We start from the raw sequence: 19,687 nt of genomic DNA on the forward strand, positions 1-19,687 counted from the left end.
TATACTTTTTAATTTCATTCTATCACAATTATTATTGTGGTGCAAAAAATAATATAAGAAATTGAATTTGGTACCACTTAAACTAATAACTAATTTTAGTTAGAAAATTTGATTAATCATTTTTAATAAAATCTTTGAAATTACATTTTTTATATATATAAAACTCAAATTTTATGTATATTTAAAGAGAGCGAGTTCAATATCTTTGCAACAAAGTACTAGTTGATATAATGGGGGAGAATATTGGAATAATTTGTAGGGACAAGGAGTCTACCTATGCTGCAAATTGAGGATGTGTTTACTCTTTAGCCATTGTCTTACTATCCTGACATATATTTTTATTTGGTTCATGATATATACACTTCCTTTTTTTTATAACTACACCTCCTTCTTTAAAAAAAAATTATAAAATATTATAATTTTTTTTAAAAATTTAATTTTACACTTTCAACTTTCAATTTTTTACTTTCTTCTTCTTATTCACATACTTTTTTTTTCTCCAATTTTTACATGCTACCAAAATAGGTGGGGTGAAAGAAAAATAAGGAGGTGCATGTAAAAATTGAAAAAAGAAAGAAAGATATGTGAAAAAAAAGTACTACATTAAATATTATGGATATAAAATTAAAAATTTAAAACAAAAAATTAAGAATATTTTAAAATTTTAATTATTTTTTTTAAAAGAGGTGTACTTATAGAAAAAAGGAAGTATATATATCATGAACCTTTTTATTTTGGTTGGTTATTAGTCTCCCGCGTGTAGCAAGTAAGTCAGTTGAAGAATTAGAGAGAACCAATGAACAGTAAACCAATTACATGTTATGTTGTACATTTGTGTTGGTTATTAGTCTCCCCAGATGTAACAAGTAAGTCAGTTGAAGAATTAGAGAGAACCAATGAACAATCAACCAATTACATGTTATGTTGTGCATTTGTGTTCATGGCCCAATTCAGCAAAAATGAGTGACTGTCATGTATGATTCCGGCCCAAGCTAAAAAAAAATTTAGTTTTCCTGATGCTGTTTTAGAGAAGAAGACAGTTAGGTAGTGTGGTTGTTTGGTTTACTTTCTCTTTCTATTTTTCCCTCATTTGAGCCCCAAAGCAAACGCACTACACTCTACAACACTACACAGAGATTACAGAGCACAATTACATACACTAGAATTGAATTGTTCATTTTTCATTGGAGTAGACACGTGTCCAGTCCACGATACATAAACACGAACTGCGCTCGCGGCTTTTCTTAGCCACGTTGCCGCTTTTACTCTAAACGTGCGCCCCTCCGTCGTTTCCGCGACGGCATAGATATCACCTTCTCCGATCCGATCGTCGAAACCCTAGTCCTCGGTGGTGCCGTCACTCTCACTTTGCGTCCCAATTCCGATTCCTATCTCTCTCAGCTCAGATATTCGCAGTATGATCTTCAAATTGTAGAGAGAGAGCGAATTCTAGGTTGTGACGACGGCGATTAGACGATGCAGAGACGAAGTCCTCCCAAGCACAGGCACGATGGAACTTCGCCGCTGCCTCTCGGAATGGATTGGAGTCCTGCGCCTCGGAAATGGGTTAGTTTATTATGATTTTAATGTAATTGTAGTTTTATTCACGCGATTGAATGAACGAGTTCCCTTTTCGTTGATCGGCTTCCTTATTAATACTTTTCTCACTTAGTCCTTGGCTATCAGATAGTTAATTGTTACTGCTTGTGTCTCTGTTGTCGTGATTTGATTGATGCGCGTGATCGTGGTGAGCTGTGTTTTGCGAGCATCGTTAGTGTGAATCTGAATCAGCGCTAGGTGTGTCATTTTCCGTGTTTAAATGCAAAGGAGAACCAAATTATTGTTACTTTTAATTTTAAAGCCGAGGAGATCGTTGCTTCTTGATAACCTGGAGGCCATGTATTCGTATGCAATGTTCCTATGATTGGCAAGAAAGGGGGGAAATTATTGTACTGTTGGGACTACCAAGTGTTTATAGTTCTGGTCAATCTCACGTGAAGCGTGGCAAATTACTCAAAAAAAAACTTGGTTTCACGTTCCATGGAGATTGGCCAGGACTATTAACACGAGGGGATCTTAGATTATATAATAATTTCTCGCATATGCTTACCGCATTTACTGAGATACGGTTTTATATACCCATTGTGCAACTTCACTTAATTCTAATTGATTTTCAGATGTAATCTAACATGAAATTAAAGCCTATAGCTCATTTTTGTAGCTTATGTGGTTTGTGGTTGTTTCCATAGTTTCCTTCGTGCATAGCATGGTTCAGTAGGCATTTGTGGAGGGGTGCGGTTTATACACCGTTTCTGTAGTTTCCTTCCGTTGAAAGTCTCACACTATTTGCTTCAATCACTGGGATGCGGTGTATTTACTTTATGTGCAATTTCACTTAATATCAATTGGTTTTAGGATAAAATCTAACATGGTTTCAATATGTTGCTTTTGTGGTTTTTGGAGGGGGTCTCTACCATTTTCATAATTTCCCTTGTGTATCACCTGTTGTGGAAGGCATACGTGTGTCTGTGTGGTGGGGGTGCAGTTTATAATCAGTTTTTGTAGTTCCCTTCCATGTAAAGTCCCACATCACCTACCTCAACTAATGGGGTGCGATTTACATGTCTGTTGTGCAACTTCACTTAGTGTCAATTGATTTTATGATGAAATTTGACAAGAGTATCAAAGCCTATAGCCCATTTCTGTTGCATTCGTGGATTGTAGAGGGAATCTCTACCATTTTTTTAGTTTCCTTCATGTATTGTCTAGTCTGGCAAGCATCTATGGTGGAGGGTGTTGGAAAATCACACATCACCTCAATTAATAGTGTGCAGTTATATATCTGCTGTGAAACTTTGCTTGATGTCAAATAGTTTTAAGATGAAATCTAATAGTGCATCAAAGCCAATAGCCCATTTCCATTGTTTTTGTGGTTTGTGGAGGGGATCTCTACCATTTCCGTAGTTTCCTATGTGTATTGCCCAGCAATCTATGGATGGGCTATGTTTGAAAGTCTCACATCACCTACATCAATTGGTGGGGTGTGATTTATATATTTGTTGAACAACTTCACTTTATGTCAATTAGTTTTAAGATGAAATCTAACATGAAAATTTCTTAATTAGCAGAAGTAAGGGTGTCTTATTTTGTGGAAAACTCTGCCATTCAATAATGGTTTACATAGTTTACAAGCATTATATGCACATTATGGAGTATTTTCAAAGATGAAAATTTTATGATGAACTTTTGAGATTATTCTTCAAGCGGATTAGAGGTGCGCAGAGAAAATCAAGCTATATATTTGTATGTTTGTCATTTCACAAGGACGATACATATTCAATTATTTTAAAAATCTAAATAAGTTGTGGCTCTTTATCACAATTTTTTTATTGGGTTATAATTTTGTCAAAAATTCTCTTCAATCTTAATTCACCGGTACAATCAATCATATCATTTCAAGAATATTTCCTGGTATCCTAAGGTAATATTTCCTGACCTCCTTTTCCATTTCTGGTATCATTTGATAACTCGTATTTCTGTGACTTTTATGCATAAAAAAATTGGTTTCCTTTGTGCAGTTATTATTTTGCATTTGCCTTCCTTCTAATTCTGAAGTACCTATTGTGCAGAATGGACGAGATACAGTGTGGCCACACAATCACCGTACCGGTTGGAGTTATTGTGTCACTATACCTTCTTGGGCCTTTGTTCCAAAATCAAGGAACTCAGATCCTATAGTGGTAAAGTTTATTGATATTTAAATTTTCATTCATGACCAGATTTAGGAGTAATTTTGTGCCACCTTCTAGTTTCAATTTGTTAGGATTAGATTCATTAGAAGTATATACTCAATTTGAAGCAAGGGGAAATTATCATATACTCGGTTTAAAAGTTATGTTTAAATTTGTGTGATTTGTAAAGTGAGACTGTAAAATTGCAAGGGTGAGGAGAATCATGCAGAAATTCATCCCTTCTTTTGAGAGATGCAGTGAGATAAATGCATGTGTGAATGAGTTAATTCTCATTAATTCAAGACTGTAACACCTAATTATACTGTTTGAACATTGTGGGAGTTTCCTTTATAATATAGCATATACATGAGTCATGACACTGTAACTATAGTGTATTTCTGTTCTCTTTGTACTTTTTGTGCATAGTCTTACTTCTTTAAATATCCAGTGGTAAATGCTTTATTCATATCAACAATAATGGCATCCTTGCACTATCGTCTCTCTGTCAATAGTTAGAATTGTCTAATGTTGCTACCATTATTTTCAGAGTATTACATGCAATTTAAGTATGCAGCATTTGTTGTTTTAATCATATTCTGCATCCTTGACTTTCTTCTTTGTTAAGTTGGGACACATGTAATTCTATATAGAAAAGGGATCAGTTTTACTGAAAGCCCCATCTTGCTGGTTCATTTCTGTTGTACCATCTTGTGTTGTGGTTGTTGTTGCTTTGTCACCCGTATTATGCTATTTCCAATCAATTTACTTCCCCATAGTTGTCCTGTGTCTTTCTGTTGTTGGTATAATTAACAGTATGCAGTTTATGCATCAAAATTAATGGTTGAATGCTATAATGTTGGTGCCTTACAAGAATCATTAGCAAGAGGGTTTGAACTAATTATGAAAACTACTAAAATGTGTCCATGTTTAAAATAACAAAAAAAAATTATTGTAAATTACTAAATTCAAACCAGGACATACATATGACAGTGGATAAGCAAGTTGTCGTATAGAAAAGATAAAACGAGGCAACTTAGTCGTTAATTGTTTGCAGATTTCCATATTCCATATATTTATAGGTTGTTTTGGAATGATAACTTCTTTGTGAGTGTTCATTTTTAACATCATTAAGGGACAGTTCTACAGGGTTCAAGTTGGTGTACAGTCACCGGATGGGATTACAAGGGTCCATGGAATATTAAGAAGGTTCAATGATTTTCTAAAGTTGTTTGCTGATGTAAGTTTATCCTCTTTAACTTCGTTTTTTTATTATTTCATGTATTTGTATTTTCGACCTTGATTCTGACAACCAAGTTTTCATTTAAGAATTATCATCTCTCTACACATATTGATTGATACCCATTTTAGTGTTAACAGTTACTCTAATTTTAGCCCTTGATTATTTTCATCCATAAAACCATTCAATTTATTACACTGACAGTAATAGGGAATAGACAAGATCTTCAAGGAAGAAATATTTTAACTTGTCGCTACTCTCTTTCAAGGGCTCTCTCTCCAAGAAGTGAAAACGAGCAGGAAAATACTTCAAAAGCGGTGAAATTTCAACTTTTTTAAACAGTTGTAAATTGAAACTTAAAAGGATCTAAAGAAAATCAACATTAACTTTTCTGTGGAAAACAGACATGAATGGGAAGTTTTGAACATAGTATGCCTTGCAATTAATGGACAGCAATGGTGGCCTCACAACATGAGAGATGCCAACCCTTCTTTGAACCAATGATACATATGGATAAGAGAGTCTTCTTCAGGAACTGAAAATTCTTTCAAGTATTTTTCAATTCTTTAAGGAAAAATAATGTTGGTTATTAGATGAGAACAGAATCAGTGGTTTATAAATGGCTTGAGTATGTTGCCTGGGCTATGTGTGCACTTGTGCGTGTATGATATATAAATAAATATTTTACATGTATATGTGCTTGTTTAGTTTTCACTGATTTGTAGACTCTTACCACATGCTGTCTTTGTAGCTTAAGAAGGAGTTTCCCAGGAAAAATATCCCTCCGGCGCCACCCAAGGGACTCTTGCGGTTGAAAAGCCGAGCTTTGTTAGAAGAGGTTGGAAATGTCTTAACTTACTAAAGTACCAATTGCTGCATCTATGGCATTATGGATCTGCACATTGATCATGCTTGAATTTCCTTATTTTATAAGATAATGCTTGGCCTATAGATGCTTAGCAACTGTAGATTAGTAGCACCTAGAAATTTAGGTAAGGTATGTATTAGGTTACTATTTTGATGATATCCTCACAATCTATTTCTCACCCTGATATGCCTCTTTTAGATTTGTGTTAAACATGCTTACAGTCCAAATACTTTTTAATATCTGCCATTGTCTTGTTAAAAAGGGCCCCAAAAATATATTTACCTAAAAAGAGGTTAGCATTTTGTGCTTCAGGATTTCTGCTAGTGCTCATTATATTTTTTTCACCAAAATCCCTTCATTGATTCCCTCGCTAACTTAATTTCCATATTTTCTCTTCAACCCAAGAACAAGAAAAACTGCCTATTTTTATGTGACTGAAACTAGGTCAAGTTTTCAGTGAGAATTTCAGTTCAAATAAATACTAAAACTTTTACATAGCCAATTTATAACTGAACATAAAAAATGTAGATTAAAATTACCTCCGCATTCTCTTTATTTATGTGGAGGTAAAGAGATTATAGATTTTATTTAGTAAGAATTTTCTTGAAATGTAGCAGGTTTCTTAATATTCATTCATTGGTAGTGTTAACTAACTGTAACTGAATCTTAAACAAGGTTGTTCATATGTTTCAATAGCTGTTACCCACATTACATTGGACAACTGAACAGGTGGCTCCATCTAATTTTATGACCCCCACTTACAACTTTCATATATTTTTGCTACAGAGAAGGTACTCCTTGGAGGAGTGGATCACCAAACTATTGTCTGACATTGATGTATCAAGATGTGCTGCAGTGGCATCCTTTCTTGAACTAGAAGCAGCTGCTAGATCTTGTATGTGTCTTTTGCAACATGCATTTAGTTGCCTCATACATGTTAGCTTTCCCAAATTTTGATAGTTTCTACCTCGTTTAATCCCTTCTCAGCATTCCAAGATGCAAGCCAGCAGAATTCTGAAACAGATCCTGATTCCAATAACACAGTTTATTCTGTGCAATCACCTCTCCAGTCGAGCTTATCATTAGTTGCTGGTAGTTCATCTGTTGCCTCAGATTATGGTAGTGATACTGCATATGAGCCATCTGACCTAGGGACACCAAGAGTTGGAAGGGACGATAATTCTGAAGTTGGCACAGATGATCTAACGTTGGATGAAGATTTGACGAATCCAATAGAAAAGCTTGTGAAATATGGCATAACAAATATTGATGAAGGTTTGTTTATGGGTCAGACTATTCTAGAGCAATTGGAAGGCCTTCCTAGGCATAGAACAAATGCCAGACATGTGAACTATGGTACAGAGAAGGACAAAAATAATGGTAATTTATATGATTCTTCACTTTTAGCTAATAATACCATGGAGCTTTTCTCTGAGCCTGGACATGCCAAGGTTGTTGGTCATGTTCGTAAGCTTTCAAATGAGAGTGTTGGGAGCGATGGAAGCTCAATACGAGGCAGTGACATGTCTAATTTTGGGATTCCAAATTCATCTGGTGATGGCTCTCATGACATTCCTGGATCTGCGTTGGTTTCAAGAGAGACAGATATTATGGGCCACACAAAGTCGAAGTGTACTGGTGATACTCAATTAGTCCTTCCACTAGATCAACGCAATAAATTGAACAGAATTCTTTCAACCATGCAGCGAAGGCTAGGCACCGCAAAAACTGATATGGAGGACCTTGTAGTTAGACTAAATCAAGAAATAGCTGCGAAGGATTTTCTTGCAACAAAGGTGCATGATTTGGCCTGCTTTTCCTTGTAAATTATTTATATAATTTTTTTTAGTTTACCTGTATCTGAGATTGATGAGAGACTACTCAAGTTGAAGATAAATATATCTATAATCTGTGGATATCTATGGATTTTATGGCTCTATAACATGCATATAAGCTCATTTTTATAGATATTAATTGTGTGTCCATAATTGATTGGATCCGTTCAGGTCAAGGATTTAGAAGTAGAACTTGAAACTACTAAACAGAAAAATAAGGAGAACTTGCAGCAGGCTATTCTAATCGAGAGGGAAAGATTTACCCAAATGCAGTGGGATATGGAAGAACTTAGACGAAAATCATTGGAAATGGAGATGAAACTAAAGTCTGAATCGGTAAGACATTTTTGCATTTATTTTGCATATATTAAACCATTTTCGTAGGGCTAGTTGATTTCAATAATGGCTCTTGGCATGATATCCAGGGGGGTAATTCCTATCAGAATTTGACAAAGGAATCAATTGTTCAGCAAAATGATGTACTGTTGCAGAATTTAGATGCTACAAAAGAGCAGCTGGAAATTTTGTCGAAACAGTATGGAGAGCTAGAAGCAAAATCCAAAGCAGATGTTAAAGTTCTGGTTAAGGAGGTCAAATCTCTCCGTAATTCCCAAACAACATTAAAGAAAGAACTTAGTGAGTCAATAAAGGAAAACACTGAAATTGAGGTAGGTTATAAGCCTGCACATATCATATTTTGCAGGAGGTTCTTCCTCAACAGTTCATATTTTCCCTCCGAAAAATAGCTTTGTCAATGTACTTGTCTTCGTATTTTAAATTAGTAGGACTCTAACATATATTACTATTATTCCGTATTTTCTGTGGGAAGGGGGCGGAGGAGGGTAAGAAACACTCTTCATTTGACTGTTGTTGCTTTCAGATAATGCACTAGACCCTGCTTTCGTATTTATTTATTTATTATGCTATGCATTTATTTGTTTTCCTTTCCTCCTTCCACAATAATTTTTATAATGTCTGTCTCTTCAGTGTAAAGTTTAATGTGTATACTTAAATTTCTATTAACAAATCCTTCTTCACTGCTCTACCATAATATTCCTTGTTTGATATATGGACCTGAAATCCCAGAATGCAAGACATATGTGATGATCTATACTTGTATTTCTTGTGTCTTTAGAAACTACTACTTCAAGAAAGAGAGAAGAGGGAGCAGGCAGAAGCTGCTCGAAGAAAACTGCTAGAGAAATGCAGGCTTCTTTTCAACCAGCTTCAAGAGTGCAATGTCAATCTTCCTTGGGAATATGAAGATAGGACAGTCATGAATTCATCATCATTAACTGATGCTTTTAATCAATTAACAACATCTGATGACCAAATGGACATCCTACTAGCAGAGGTAGAAATTATATATTTATATGTTCTTACAAGTTTTAGAGTTGAGTCGTGACTTTTTTTTTTAATGCAGTGCATTTAGATACTCACTCTTTTATCCAGCAAATCTCCCGATAAAATTACAGAACTTATTTAAATTTAATCAGGTACAAAACTTAGAGAAGGACTACGGAAGTGAGGCTTCCAATGTAGATAAAACCAATGACATAAAAGATGGTGTAATATGTGATGATGAAGTGAGAAAGATGATAGCAGATTTGTTCACAGATAATGTTAGATTGAGAAAACAGACAAACCACGTCACAAGGCATGCTCTCAAATTGGACATGACAGCAAGTGAAGATTCCCCTTCAATGGAAACTGTAACAAGTATTTAGAAATATATGATAAGTGCTAATATAAATTGTTGTTCGGCTTTTGCCCATGAGCCCACTGTTTTGTTTCTTATCCTGGTGGATGATCATTTGCCGTTCATAGTAGGTGAGTTATTATACTGAATGCACTAGCTCCCCTAATGTACCCTTCAACTTGTACGAGTTTTTACTTAACACACATATACAAGCCTTGCACCACATTTTTTTTGTCAACTTAAAATAATGAAAAGTTGGAACTCATCAAAAGGTTAGATTATGTTTGCTTTTGCCTTTTTATTTTTCTTTTTTTAATTAAAAAAGGCATTTTATCGCTGTGGTATGAAGATGCAATGACAGGAGTGTCCTATTAACCTTCACTCTGCGTAAGCACTAAGCTGTAATGCCTGACCATAGATTCCTGACAAGAGGATGAAAAACAAAAAAGTTATTATAGTCCGAATGGTATTTCTATTTTTAATTTTTTTTAGTTTTATATGGAGGCAAAGTGATATTTTTAATTGTGATTCTATATTTAAAGTAGAGCTTGAATTCCGGTTTTTGTTTAGTTTTTATTGAAATTTAGAAGTGTGCAAGAGAATATGCATCATTTGATTCGTGTGCAAGAGAACATGTATGATTTGATTCATTAAATGATTTTGATATTTAAGAAAATGTTATATAAGTGTAGTATTTTGGTTTTTATAATTAAGAACAAAGGAGATGTTTATAACTCTAAACTATAGCGCTATAAGATTTATAAGTCATGAAATTACGATAAATTACTATTGATCATAAATATTTATAGCTGTAAAGTTGGATCATTGAATTAAAAGCATGTAATAAAAGCTAATTGTTGAATTATTTAATGTGTAAATGTAAGAGGACAAGCAAATAGAAATTACTCCCTCCATTTTTTATTCATAGTCGTTTATGATTTTACACGAGACTTAAAGAAATGATTGATATTTTAGTTTTTAAAAATGTTTATTACTTACTTTCTTATTTTACTTTCTATTTTTTTTATAGTATTTCGTTGGAAACATATTATCCTTTTAAATGTAAAATTAACTTCACATAAGTGGTTGGAGAAAAAATAGGTAGACATTAGAAATAAATAGAAACATTGTTCAGTAAACATACATTAATTATCAAGGGTAAAAATGAGAAAAAAAAATTAATAAGTTATTAATTTTAATAAAATGATAATAAAAAAATAATAATAAATTCTGACAAAATGACTATGAACAAAAAATGGAAAGAGTATAATAAGATCATTATAATAAGAATAAAAATAGCAAAAATTTAAGAACTTAGAATTTGTCAAACAAACTAGAAGTGAAGTTCAAATTCTCGCTAAACACACTTCAAAGTTTTGGTTCTTCGAAGATTTTCATTTAGCCCAACAAGGCGAAATGTTATCAAATGTCTTCTCAACAATTCGAATTAGTTATCAAGACTTCAATGCACATATTTCTGTTTGAAAGAAAAATATATTTTGATGACACTGAGGGAATAAATTAATGATTTTTCTATCAAATGCTAAAATTTTGATACTTTCCTTTATATAAAATTATATTTTAAAAAAAAAAACTTATAAAAAAGCATTGCAAAACAATAATTGTATATAGGAAGAACCTTAAAAGTGTTTGATTTGTAATTCAAAATCACGTCGAATGTGATGTAAAACAAGGATCCACAATAGGATGTTTTAGAAAGTGGGCAACAAACACACCCTAGGGACATGTCAAGCGGCTGGTAAAGATCGTGCAGCAAAATTAGTGTCAAGTCAAATCTTATGCTTAAAATCTTAGAAAATAAATGACTTAATTTTTAAATCTCCATAATTATTTTTTCTTACCAAATTAATAAAACAATTAAATTAATTACGTAAGTGATTTCCAAGTATACATTTTGATTTTTTAAACAATTGATATCTTTTATAATAAAAAAAAATTAAGTATAAATTTTGTTTCTTTTTTAATTAAATGAAATGAAATAAAATATTTCCTTATCTTGGAATGTTCGAAACATAATTGAAGAAATGTGACCTTAAATTGACATTTGAATGCCAGAAGAAGCCATCCCTTCTTTAATGATTGTTCTAAACTGTTGACCATATAACATGATGGCTAACATGTACAACAAGATAAAGGGAAACAATTCCCATGATGATATTTCCAAATTGCCAGGACACCACTCATTCAGCCCAAACCTTAAGGATCACATTATGGCCTTTGTTTCTCAGATCCACCGTCCTTTTGTATGTCAGCCCAAGACCCAGCTAACATCACATCTGCATCAATATGTATATACTTTTAGAGAAATCCATGCACATATAAGGATAAATACCATTTATCAAAAAATAAAAGGATAATACCACAAAAGGGATAAACTAGGGTTGAGAAGAAGAAAAAAATAGATTTTTATAGGTCTTTGCCATGGGGTAAAAGTAAAAGCAACCATATTGCGGCACCCATATTGGCCCCCTGTGCAAATCAAAGGACAGAACCAACCATGGGAAGCCTAGGAAGATGTCTTTTATTTTAGGCTGAGGGTACATTTTTGTAACATTTACTTCATGAAAAACAAGTGATTCTTTAAAAAAAAATTTAAAAAATAGACTAAATAAAATATTGAATTTTGATTAGTTTATAATTTGTTGTGTACATTTGCATGTTTTTATTATAATCTCATTTGTTTATTTTAAAAATTAATTATAGATTCGTACTTAACCCAAAAGTGCAGTCTCATTTTAGAGGGCGCACTAGACAATTGTTGAGCCACTTTATGACATTGACACAAAGGGTGCCATCAAGAGTCAAGTCGTTAAAAGAAAAAAGAAAAAAAAGAAAAAAAAGAAAAAAAAAGAAGCTAAACGAATGTAGAGTTATTACTACAAAGGGTTATGTTACGCAACCATTTTTCAAGTGCATTTATAAGAAAGAATTTCTAGCTCAAGAATTAGTGGTGGCGTACCTCAACAACACTTATCTGCTTGACGCGGCTCAACAAGAACATAAAGTGGCTTTCCAATGAGCCTGCACTGGCCCTGAAAGAGAAACGTTTCATTTACATTTCATTTCCATAAAAAAAATTAAAGGAAAAAAGGCATATATTACAAAAATATTGTCAAAAATGAAATTCACAAGAGCCTGATTGTATACAGTGAAACAACATTTATTTATTCACTTTCGGTTAAGAATCTTTAAAGGATTACCTTCAACAACATAGAAATTTCTGAGATCAAGTAGAAAAAGAAGAACAAGTTAGAGAAGCTAACCTTGACCTCAGGCACACCAATGACACAAGCACATTCCACTACTTCAGCACCAACACGCTCTACAAAACAAGTTGAAATGTAGCAAAGTTGGGACCACATGCATTGAACAATCACAAGTTAAAAAAAGGAGGAAAGAATATAGACAAAAAGAGGGTGCAAATCACCTAGAAGTTTTACTCCTGCTGACAGAGTTCCACCTGTGGCCACCAAGTCATCAATGACTATGGCCCGTTCACCCGGCTGGACAGCACCAACATGCAACTCCAAACAATCAGTTCCATATTCTAGAGCATATTTTTCTGAGATTACTTCACCTAAACCATTAAAGCATGTGAAAGTCAATTAAGGCATAATGTGGAGGGCCCAATTCACCATTCTCACTGTGTCTTTTATATACATATATATATAACTCAAAAGGCTCAACAATGTTTCACAACTCTAAAATTCATCATTTGAGATTAAACTAAGATTTTATTCCAGCTAACAGCCATTTGGGATATGATTAAGCATATACTAGTGTGCGGGGATGGGGATTTTGAAAAAACAAGTTGAAACCTGTTCTATAAATTAGTTCGATTCTTTTTATACCAAAGTGATGAGTATCAATTTAATTAATTTTGGAGGAATCACTTTGAAATTGTTAAAAAAATGAAAATATTATAGGCTTGAAGCTGGGCCTTCACTACTGATTCACTGTGGTATAGTGGAATTAGCAATTATTACCTGGTCTTTAGATTTTCAAGTCATATTTCACAAGCTATATGCATTTACAAGGCAATTTAAACACACAATGAAAATAACTGTTGATCTCAAATGACTTCCACTCTTTCAGCTTACAATCAGAAGCATCATGCATGTGCTTCAATGTTTAGTAATTCAAAGTAAGCTAGAAATGAACTATTTCAGTTTTGAAAAAACACCTTAAGATGAATATTGATGTTAAAAGAAAGACAGCTGCTGAAAAAGATACATTTATCACCGACCTCATGCAATTGTGATTCATGCAAAAATGATCCGTATATACAGAAGTAAGCAGCCTTTGTTTAACTCGTTTTTCATAAATTGAATGCAACCATGACTCAATTAAAAAATCTTGATGCACCAAATAGTAGAAACTTTGACAAGTTTGTTCAATGCAGATCAGGAATGTAACTCATTTCTTTGATTCAGAGAAGACAGTCCCATCCCACGGAAAACGATCTTCACATTTGTTGTTTTGGTCATAGTTTGGTGCTTTCAAGTTTCAACTTTGACCAAGTTTGGACACAATCTCTAAATCAACATTCAATAAAACACAAAGATACCTGGCAGCTTCCGGGGTTTGCGTAAAGGAACAAACTTGGCACCAATGCCCAACGCAATTGCGGGACCAAACATGAATCCCCTCGCCTCAATTCCTACATGTAACCCAATCACATCAATAATCCTCATCAGTTGATGCGTCATTGTTTAAAATGACAACCATATCCGAGATCGTTTTCTAGAAGAAGAGGCTATTATTACAACACATGTATGTGGACTAAATTTAGGTCCTCATTTTTTATCAGTCAAAATTCGGAATCAAAGACCAAGAAAAATATTCAGTGTTATAAATGATACCTACCCACAACCCACAACCCAACTCTAAGGTCCAACACCCCCACCCCCCAAAAAAGACTTGGTTTTTACAAACAAAAAAATCTATTGCCATGAAAATCAAAGCACGACTAAATATGATAAAATAAAATAAAAGAGAAAACGTGGATAAAAAGGGGAAACCAAATGCGAAACATTTACTTTATAATAGAAAAAAAGTAGAAAAACCGGGAAAATAAATTGCATTGTTGAGAAAGGCATGAAAGGGAAGCAAAACCAGTTTCCAGGTTGTTAGTTTCATGACATTAAAACAATACAAAAACTAAACCCCATAAAAAAAACTAAGAAATGAAAGAAAAGAGCAACCCAGGATCTCCTTCTCCAAAAGCAAAAGCCCCATTAAGTTTTACCTTCACCTTCTTCTGAAACTTTTATATTTTTTTCTGTTCTCAAAACGAGAAGAAGAGGGTACAGAAAAAAAAATGTTTTTTTTTTTTTGAAAAGGAGGGAAGAGTACAGTACGGTACCGGCAACAACGGAAATGTGCATGTCTCTGTAACGATCGACAAAAATGTCGACCGTGTCTTTAAACGCCTTGTGATCCAACAGCAATGTCGTTATGTCTTGGAACATTATTCCTGCAAATTTCACCACCCCCATTAATTTAACCCACAAAACACACACTCCTTAAAAAAAAATATATGTTTGCAGATCTGTTCACAAAGGTTCAAAAGGAAACTGCAACCTCAAAACAAAACAAAAAAATAAAAAAAAAAAATAAAAAAAATGAAAAGCATAAGAGGGAGCAGAGACAGTGAAGGAAGCTTTTGCAGTTATAAAATAAAGAGACCTTGTTTGGGGAAGTGAGGTACGACTCTGATGGCTTGGGAAATGGCTTGAAGCCTAGGGTCTCCCTTGAGGCCATTCTCTTCGGCGAACATTGCTAAGTGTTGAGAGAAAGAAAAAAACAAAAAAAGGTGATTTGCTTTTGTGTTTCCCTCCGAAACGGAAGTGTTAGGGAAGAGAAGAAGAGAAGAAATTGAACAAAGTGTGGGTGTTTTGTTTTGGTTGAGCTTATTTATGTCCGGCGTCATCTCCAACCCACCACATTCTAACGTAACTCATTATCACCACGCGACTTTTCCTCACTCTACGTCACTCGCCACTTCTTTATTAGTGTTTGGGAAGATGCAACTAAAATTGGGAAAAACCAATCAAAACAACAAATGGAGTGTGTTTGTACATACAACGCAAGTATAATCGGTGTTTGGATCAAATTTAAGGACCCCTGCATTTAATTCATGTAAAGCCCTATCCAACCCGAGATTAAAACTAACTTATGTGTTAATTAAATTCTATAAACTTTCTCCTATTAACTTATGTATAAGTTAAGAATTAAAAAAAAATCATATAAAATTTTATTTCAAAATTTATCTTTTTTCCTCCTAAAACGATTTATATTAATAATCACTTTCATTGCATATACTAATACTACAAAAATGTCATTTAGGCACTCATATAAGATTGAAAAAATTTTAAAAATTAAATTAAATTAATATTAAAAGTTTAAATAATATGTACAAACTCTCATATTTAAATTTTAGTGTTATTATTGTAATTTTAATTAATAAAAAATATAAAATAAAAATACTCAAATAATGTCTTTAAAGATATGTATTCTCCTTCCTTCAATGTTTTATGTGAAGAAATTGATATAAAAACATAATTAAAAAAAAAAGGTAAATAAAAGAAAAATGAGGTAGATATTTTATAAATTTTGAATGTTATTACCCTGTTTCTCATATATAAAACTATATTTCCTAATTTATTAAGATTTAAAAAATATTTAATCTAATTAATAATAATAAATTTATTATATATATATATATATATTAAAATTACTCTTGTATTATTTTTCTCTATTAATTAATGTTTATCTTTCTCTCAACTAATTAGAATGTATGCTTTATACTACTTATCTCTCTTTTAATTAATACTACTTATTCTTCTAATCAACTAGAATTTATATATTTTAAGGAATCCATAATTAATGTATTATTTCAAATTAAAAAAATATTTTTAATTAAAATATTTTAATTTAAAAATAATTAATATATTAAATATTATGAACTAAATCTTATATAAAAAATAAATAATTATTCTATAGTAAATCTTATAAATAAATGGAAATCAAAGCATTAACAACCATAACCTTGGTATTATCTAAATTTTTTTTCCGTACCTCTTTTCCTATTGATGTAAACACTTGATTGGGATGTCAACACCTTAATTTCCTTAATTATTCTATTAATCCGAATCAATTCAGATAAGATTTCACACAATTTTTAAATCAATACATGCTACGGTTTTAATACTTAAAAAATCTCTAAAACTGACTGATATATTTAATTTTAGGTGTAATATTAATTTTTTAAATTTACTTTATTATCACAATTAAAATAATATCTTAAAAAAATATAGTCCTCATTCCAAATTGAAAAATTTAGTTATTCATTCCAAATTGAAGAATAGTGTGGTTCACAAACGTTAAGGTTCATTTAATATTTTCATGAAACATAATAAATAATTTTGCGCAATTTCAAATTAATGGATTTTATCATTAATATTTTTTTATTTTCTTAATTATTATTCTAAAAATGATCAAACTGTGATGCTTACATTGTGATTTTGATGGATAAAAAAAATTCAAAATCGTTAATTAACACACTATTTTGATTTGTTCAATTAATTTTGGTGACTTTTCTTTTAGCTGTGTTAATAAGACTATTAATATTCTTCAAAAAATTGTGTTAAGATCTGATTAATAATTATATTAAATGTAATAATTATTTTGCACAATATTAAAATAATTATTTTCTCTATTAATATTTTGTAATTGCATTTTCTTAATTACTATTGTAAAAAAAAATTAAGTAACTGTTATTGGTGCAAAATATTCAACAAATATAAATCATTTTTAGAGAGACTAACTAACTAATCACTTTTAATAAAAAAAAAATTCTCTCAATTATATATTTTTTTATTCATAATCTAAAACAGATCCAAAATCCAATCAAAAGGGGTCATATTTTTTAAAAAATAAATTTAAATAAATATTAAATTATAATTGTTAATACATCGTATTACTCTAATTTATAAATATCATTTTTTAAAATCATAAATAATATAAAGAATATATATATATATATATATATATATATATATATATAATTTTTCAGTATAATCATATATTTAGAATAGTAAACATAGTTTGAACTAATTCTAGTGAAACAAATAACACAATTTTGGTGATTAATAAGAGTATGCATGTTCTCCAAAAAAAAATGTTAAGGTACATTATTTAACATTTTATAAAATGTATTAAATATTTTTGAAAAATTAAAAATGAAATTCTGTATTGATACTTAATATTTTTATTTTCTGAATTGTTACTTTTAATGTGTAATCGTGAATTGATGACTGTAATGGGTAAGAATAAGAATTTATTGAAAGCGATATCTTGAAGTTGAAGTTATTTTTTTAAATTTTTTTTCCTATTTTTGACTTTTTGATCTTGAAAATAAGTGGGAAGGATAGGTGTCGGGCATTAGGATACTGACCGAAATGCGTACAGGAAAGAGGGTATTGATTCTAAGGATTTTCTTACGTACTTTACAAAGTTGAAACTTGAAAGTACACACCACCATTACCATTTTCTCTTTTTCACATTAACACTTTACCATTCTCAAATATGCATTAAACAAACGAAAATATTATTTTTCAATAATAACTTTTTCACATTTCAACCATATAAATACCTATTCATACTTATTATTTTTTATTTTTACATTTTATTATATAATATTACATATCATATTTATCTTTTTTTTCATTCTAACTTTTTTCTAAACTTACTCCGAAACCCATCCTTAGTAGAACTGAAGATATGAACAGTCAAATTTGTTTCGATCTCAAGCCCAATTCTGAATCCAACCTACCTTTATACATGAAGATTAAATCCTTATATTAAAAAATATATATGATTATTTATCGGTTATATTATATTATATTAGTAGGATAATACCATCTTTAATAATATAATTCATTAGTGTGTCTACATACAATTTTTTTTTTAATAATATCATATTTTTATTATCTAAACAACTTAAATATTTTTTCAATTTAATAACTCTGAAAAGCTACTTAAATAAACCTCACAATATAACTGTAAAAAACATTGCATATGGCGTTGAAGTACATGCGAGATCCCCAAAAATGGAAAATGACGACAAACTTATTGAACAATCCATTGTTTGTTTATTCTCGAATAACATGCCAAATTTATTTTATTTTATTTATTTTTTCTACATATATTTTTCTTTGAAAATATTATTGTTTAAGCCATGATTGGACACTAAATATGGACAAAAGCATCGAACATTAATTTACTGTGTTTAGATAATTGATCATCCGGTCAAATTCAATCTTTATTAATCAAATTACATTTTTTAACTATATTATTAATATAAAATATTCATCAATTTTGTTAATAATTAATTTTTATTAAAAAATTTAAATAATATTTTTAATGGATGTCTTCCCTCATAATAACATCTCTTTTATCTAAAATATTCAAATTTGAATTTTTTTATATCAAATATAAAAATAACAAACAAAACAAGGTCTAAATAGTGACGATCTAGAAATTTTAGATAGTGGGGTAATACTTATTCATATATTTGTAATATTACAAAATTTACATATAATTTTTAAAAGTGTAAATATATATCATAATTATTTTTACAAATTTTTATATCTACGATTATAATTAAAGATAAAAATAAACTAAGTCAGACTAGATTATATTATAATTTAATAGATTTTAATCAAACTTTCTTTAAAAATACATGTCCTAATATATGAATTTTTTATCTATCATAGATATTTTTTTAAATGTTTGATTATGACTATAATCTTAAAGATCTACTTTATAATAATTTAACACTAATAAAATATAAAAATAAATATGTTAAATTTTATAAAAATCAAGTTTAATTTATTTATGATATAAACATTTTTTAATATTTGATATAAATTTTAGATGATAATTTACTTTAAAACATATTTTATAATAAAAATTCTAAATAAAACATATATCTTTCAATTTTTTCTATCTTTATTTTTTTAATCAACGTATACAATAAATAGAGAGTGCAAAAGGTAAATATGCATGCAACAAATTTTATTTTACCAAAAAATATTTTTTTAAATATATTACATTATGTATGTGAGCATTAATATACACACACACACACACACATATATATATATATATATATATATATATTGTAATTAACCTTTTTTAAAAAAATTAATTTATTATTAAGAAGTATTCTTTATTACATATGAGAACTAATCTCCTTCAAAAGTTTGATAAATATCAAATAAATAAACATCT

The 19,687-nt window shown here is 30.7% G+C and overlaps 2 protein-coding genes across 2 annotated transcripts; one reads left to right on the plus strand and one right to left on the minus strand.

Moving 5' to 3' along the window:
• The first annotated feature begins 1,051 nt into the window (after positions 1 to 1,051).
• LOC109817660 (Phox (PX) domain-containing protein) lies at positions 1,052 to 9,646 on the plus strand. Its single transcript, XM_020382979.3, has 10 exons — positions 1,052 to 1,566; positions 3,630 to 3,740; positions 4,870 to 4,968; positions 5,720 to 5,806; positions 6,623 to 6,731; positions 6,824 to 7,632; positions 7,843 to 8,007; positions 8,097 to 8,339; positions 8,807 to 9,025; positions 9,168 to 9,646. Exons 1-10 carry the CDS (start codon positions 1,477 to 1,479, stop codon positions 9,396 to 9,398), a joined length of 2,163 nt encoding a protein of 720 aa, XP_020238568.1. The 5' UTR covers positions 1,052 to 1,476; the 3' UTR covers positions 9,399 to 9,646.
• Positions 9,647 to 11,360: 1,714 nt separating this feature from the next.
• Positions 11,361 to 15,426, minus strand: LOC109817682 (adenine phosphoribosyltransferase 5). The gene is made up of 7 exons (XM_020383012.3): positions 15,080 to 15,426; positions 14,757 to 14,867; positions 13,959 to 14,051; positions 12,819 to 12,968; positions 12,655 to 12,713; positions 12,351 to 12,423; positions 11,361 to 11,667 (listed from the first exon to the last, which is right to left on the minus strand). Exons 1-6 carry the CDS (start codon positions 15,321 to 15,323, stop codon positions 12,352 to 12,354), a joined length of 729 nt encoding a protein of 242 aa, XP_020238601.2. The 5' UTR covers positions 15,324 to 15,426; the 3' UTR covers positions 11,361 to 11,667; position 12,351.
• Positions 15,427 to 19,687: the final 4,261 nt, after the last annotated feature.

The sequence above is a fragment of the Cajanus cajan genome, chromosome 6 (genome assembly GCF_000230855.2).
Source record: "Cajanus cajan strain Asha chromosome 6, NIPB_CcT2T_4, whole genome shotgun sequence".
Taxonomy (NCBI): domain Eukaryota; kingdom Viridiplantae; phylum Streptophyta; class Magnoliopsida; order Fabales; family Fabaceae; genus Cajanus; species Cajanus cajan.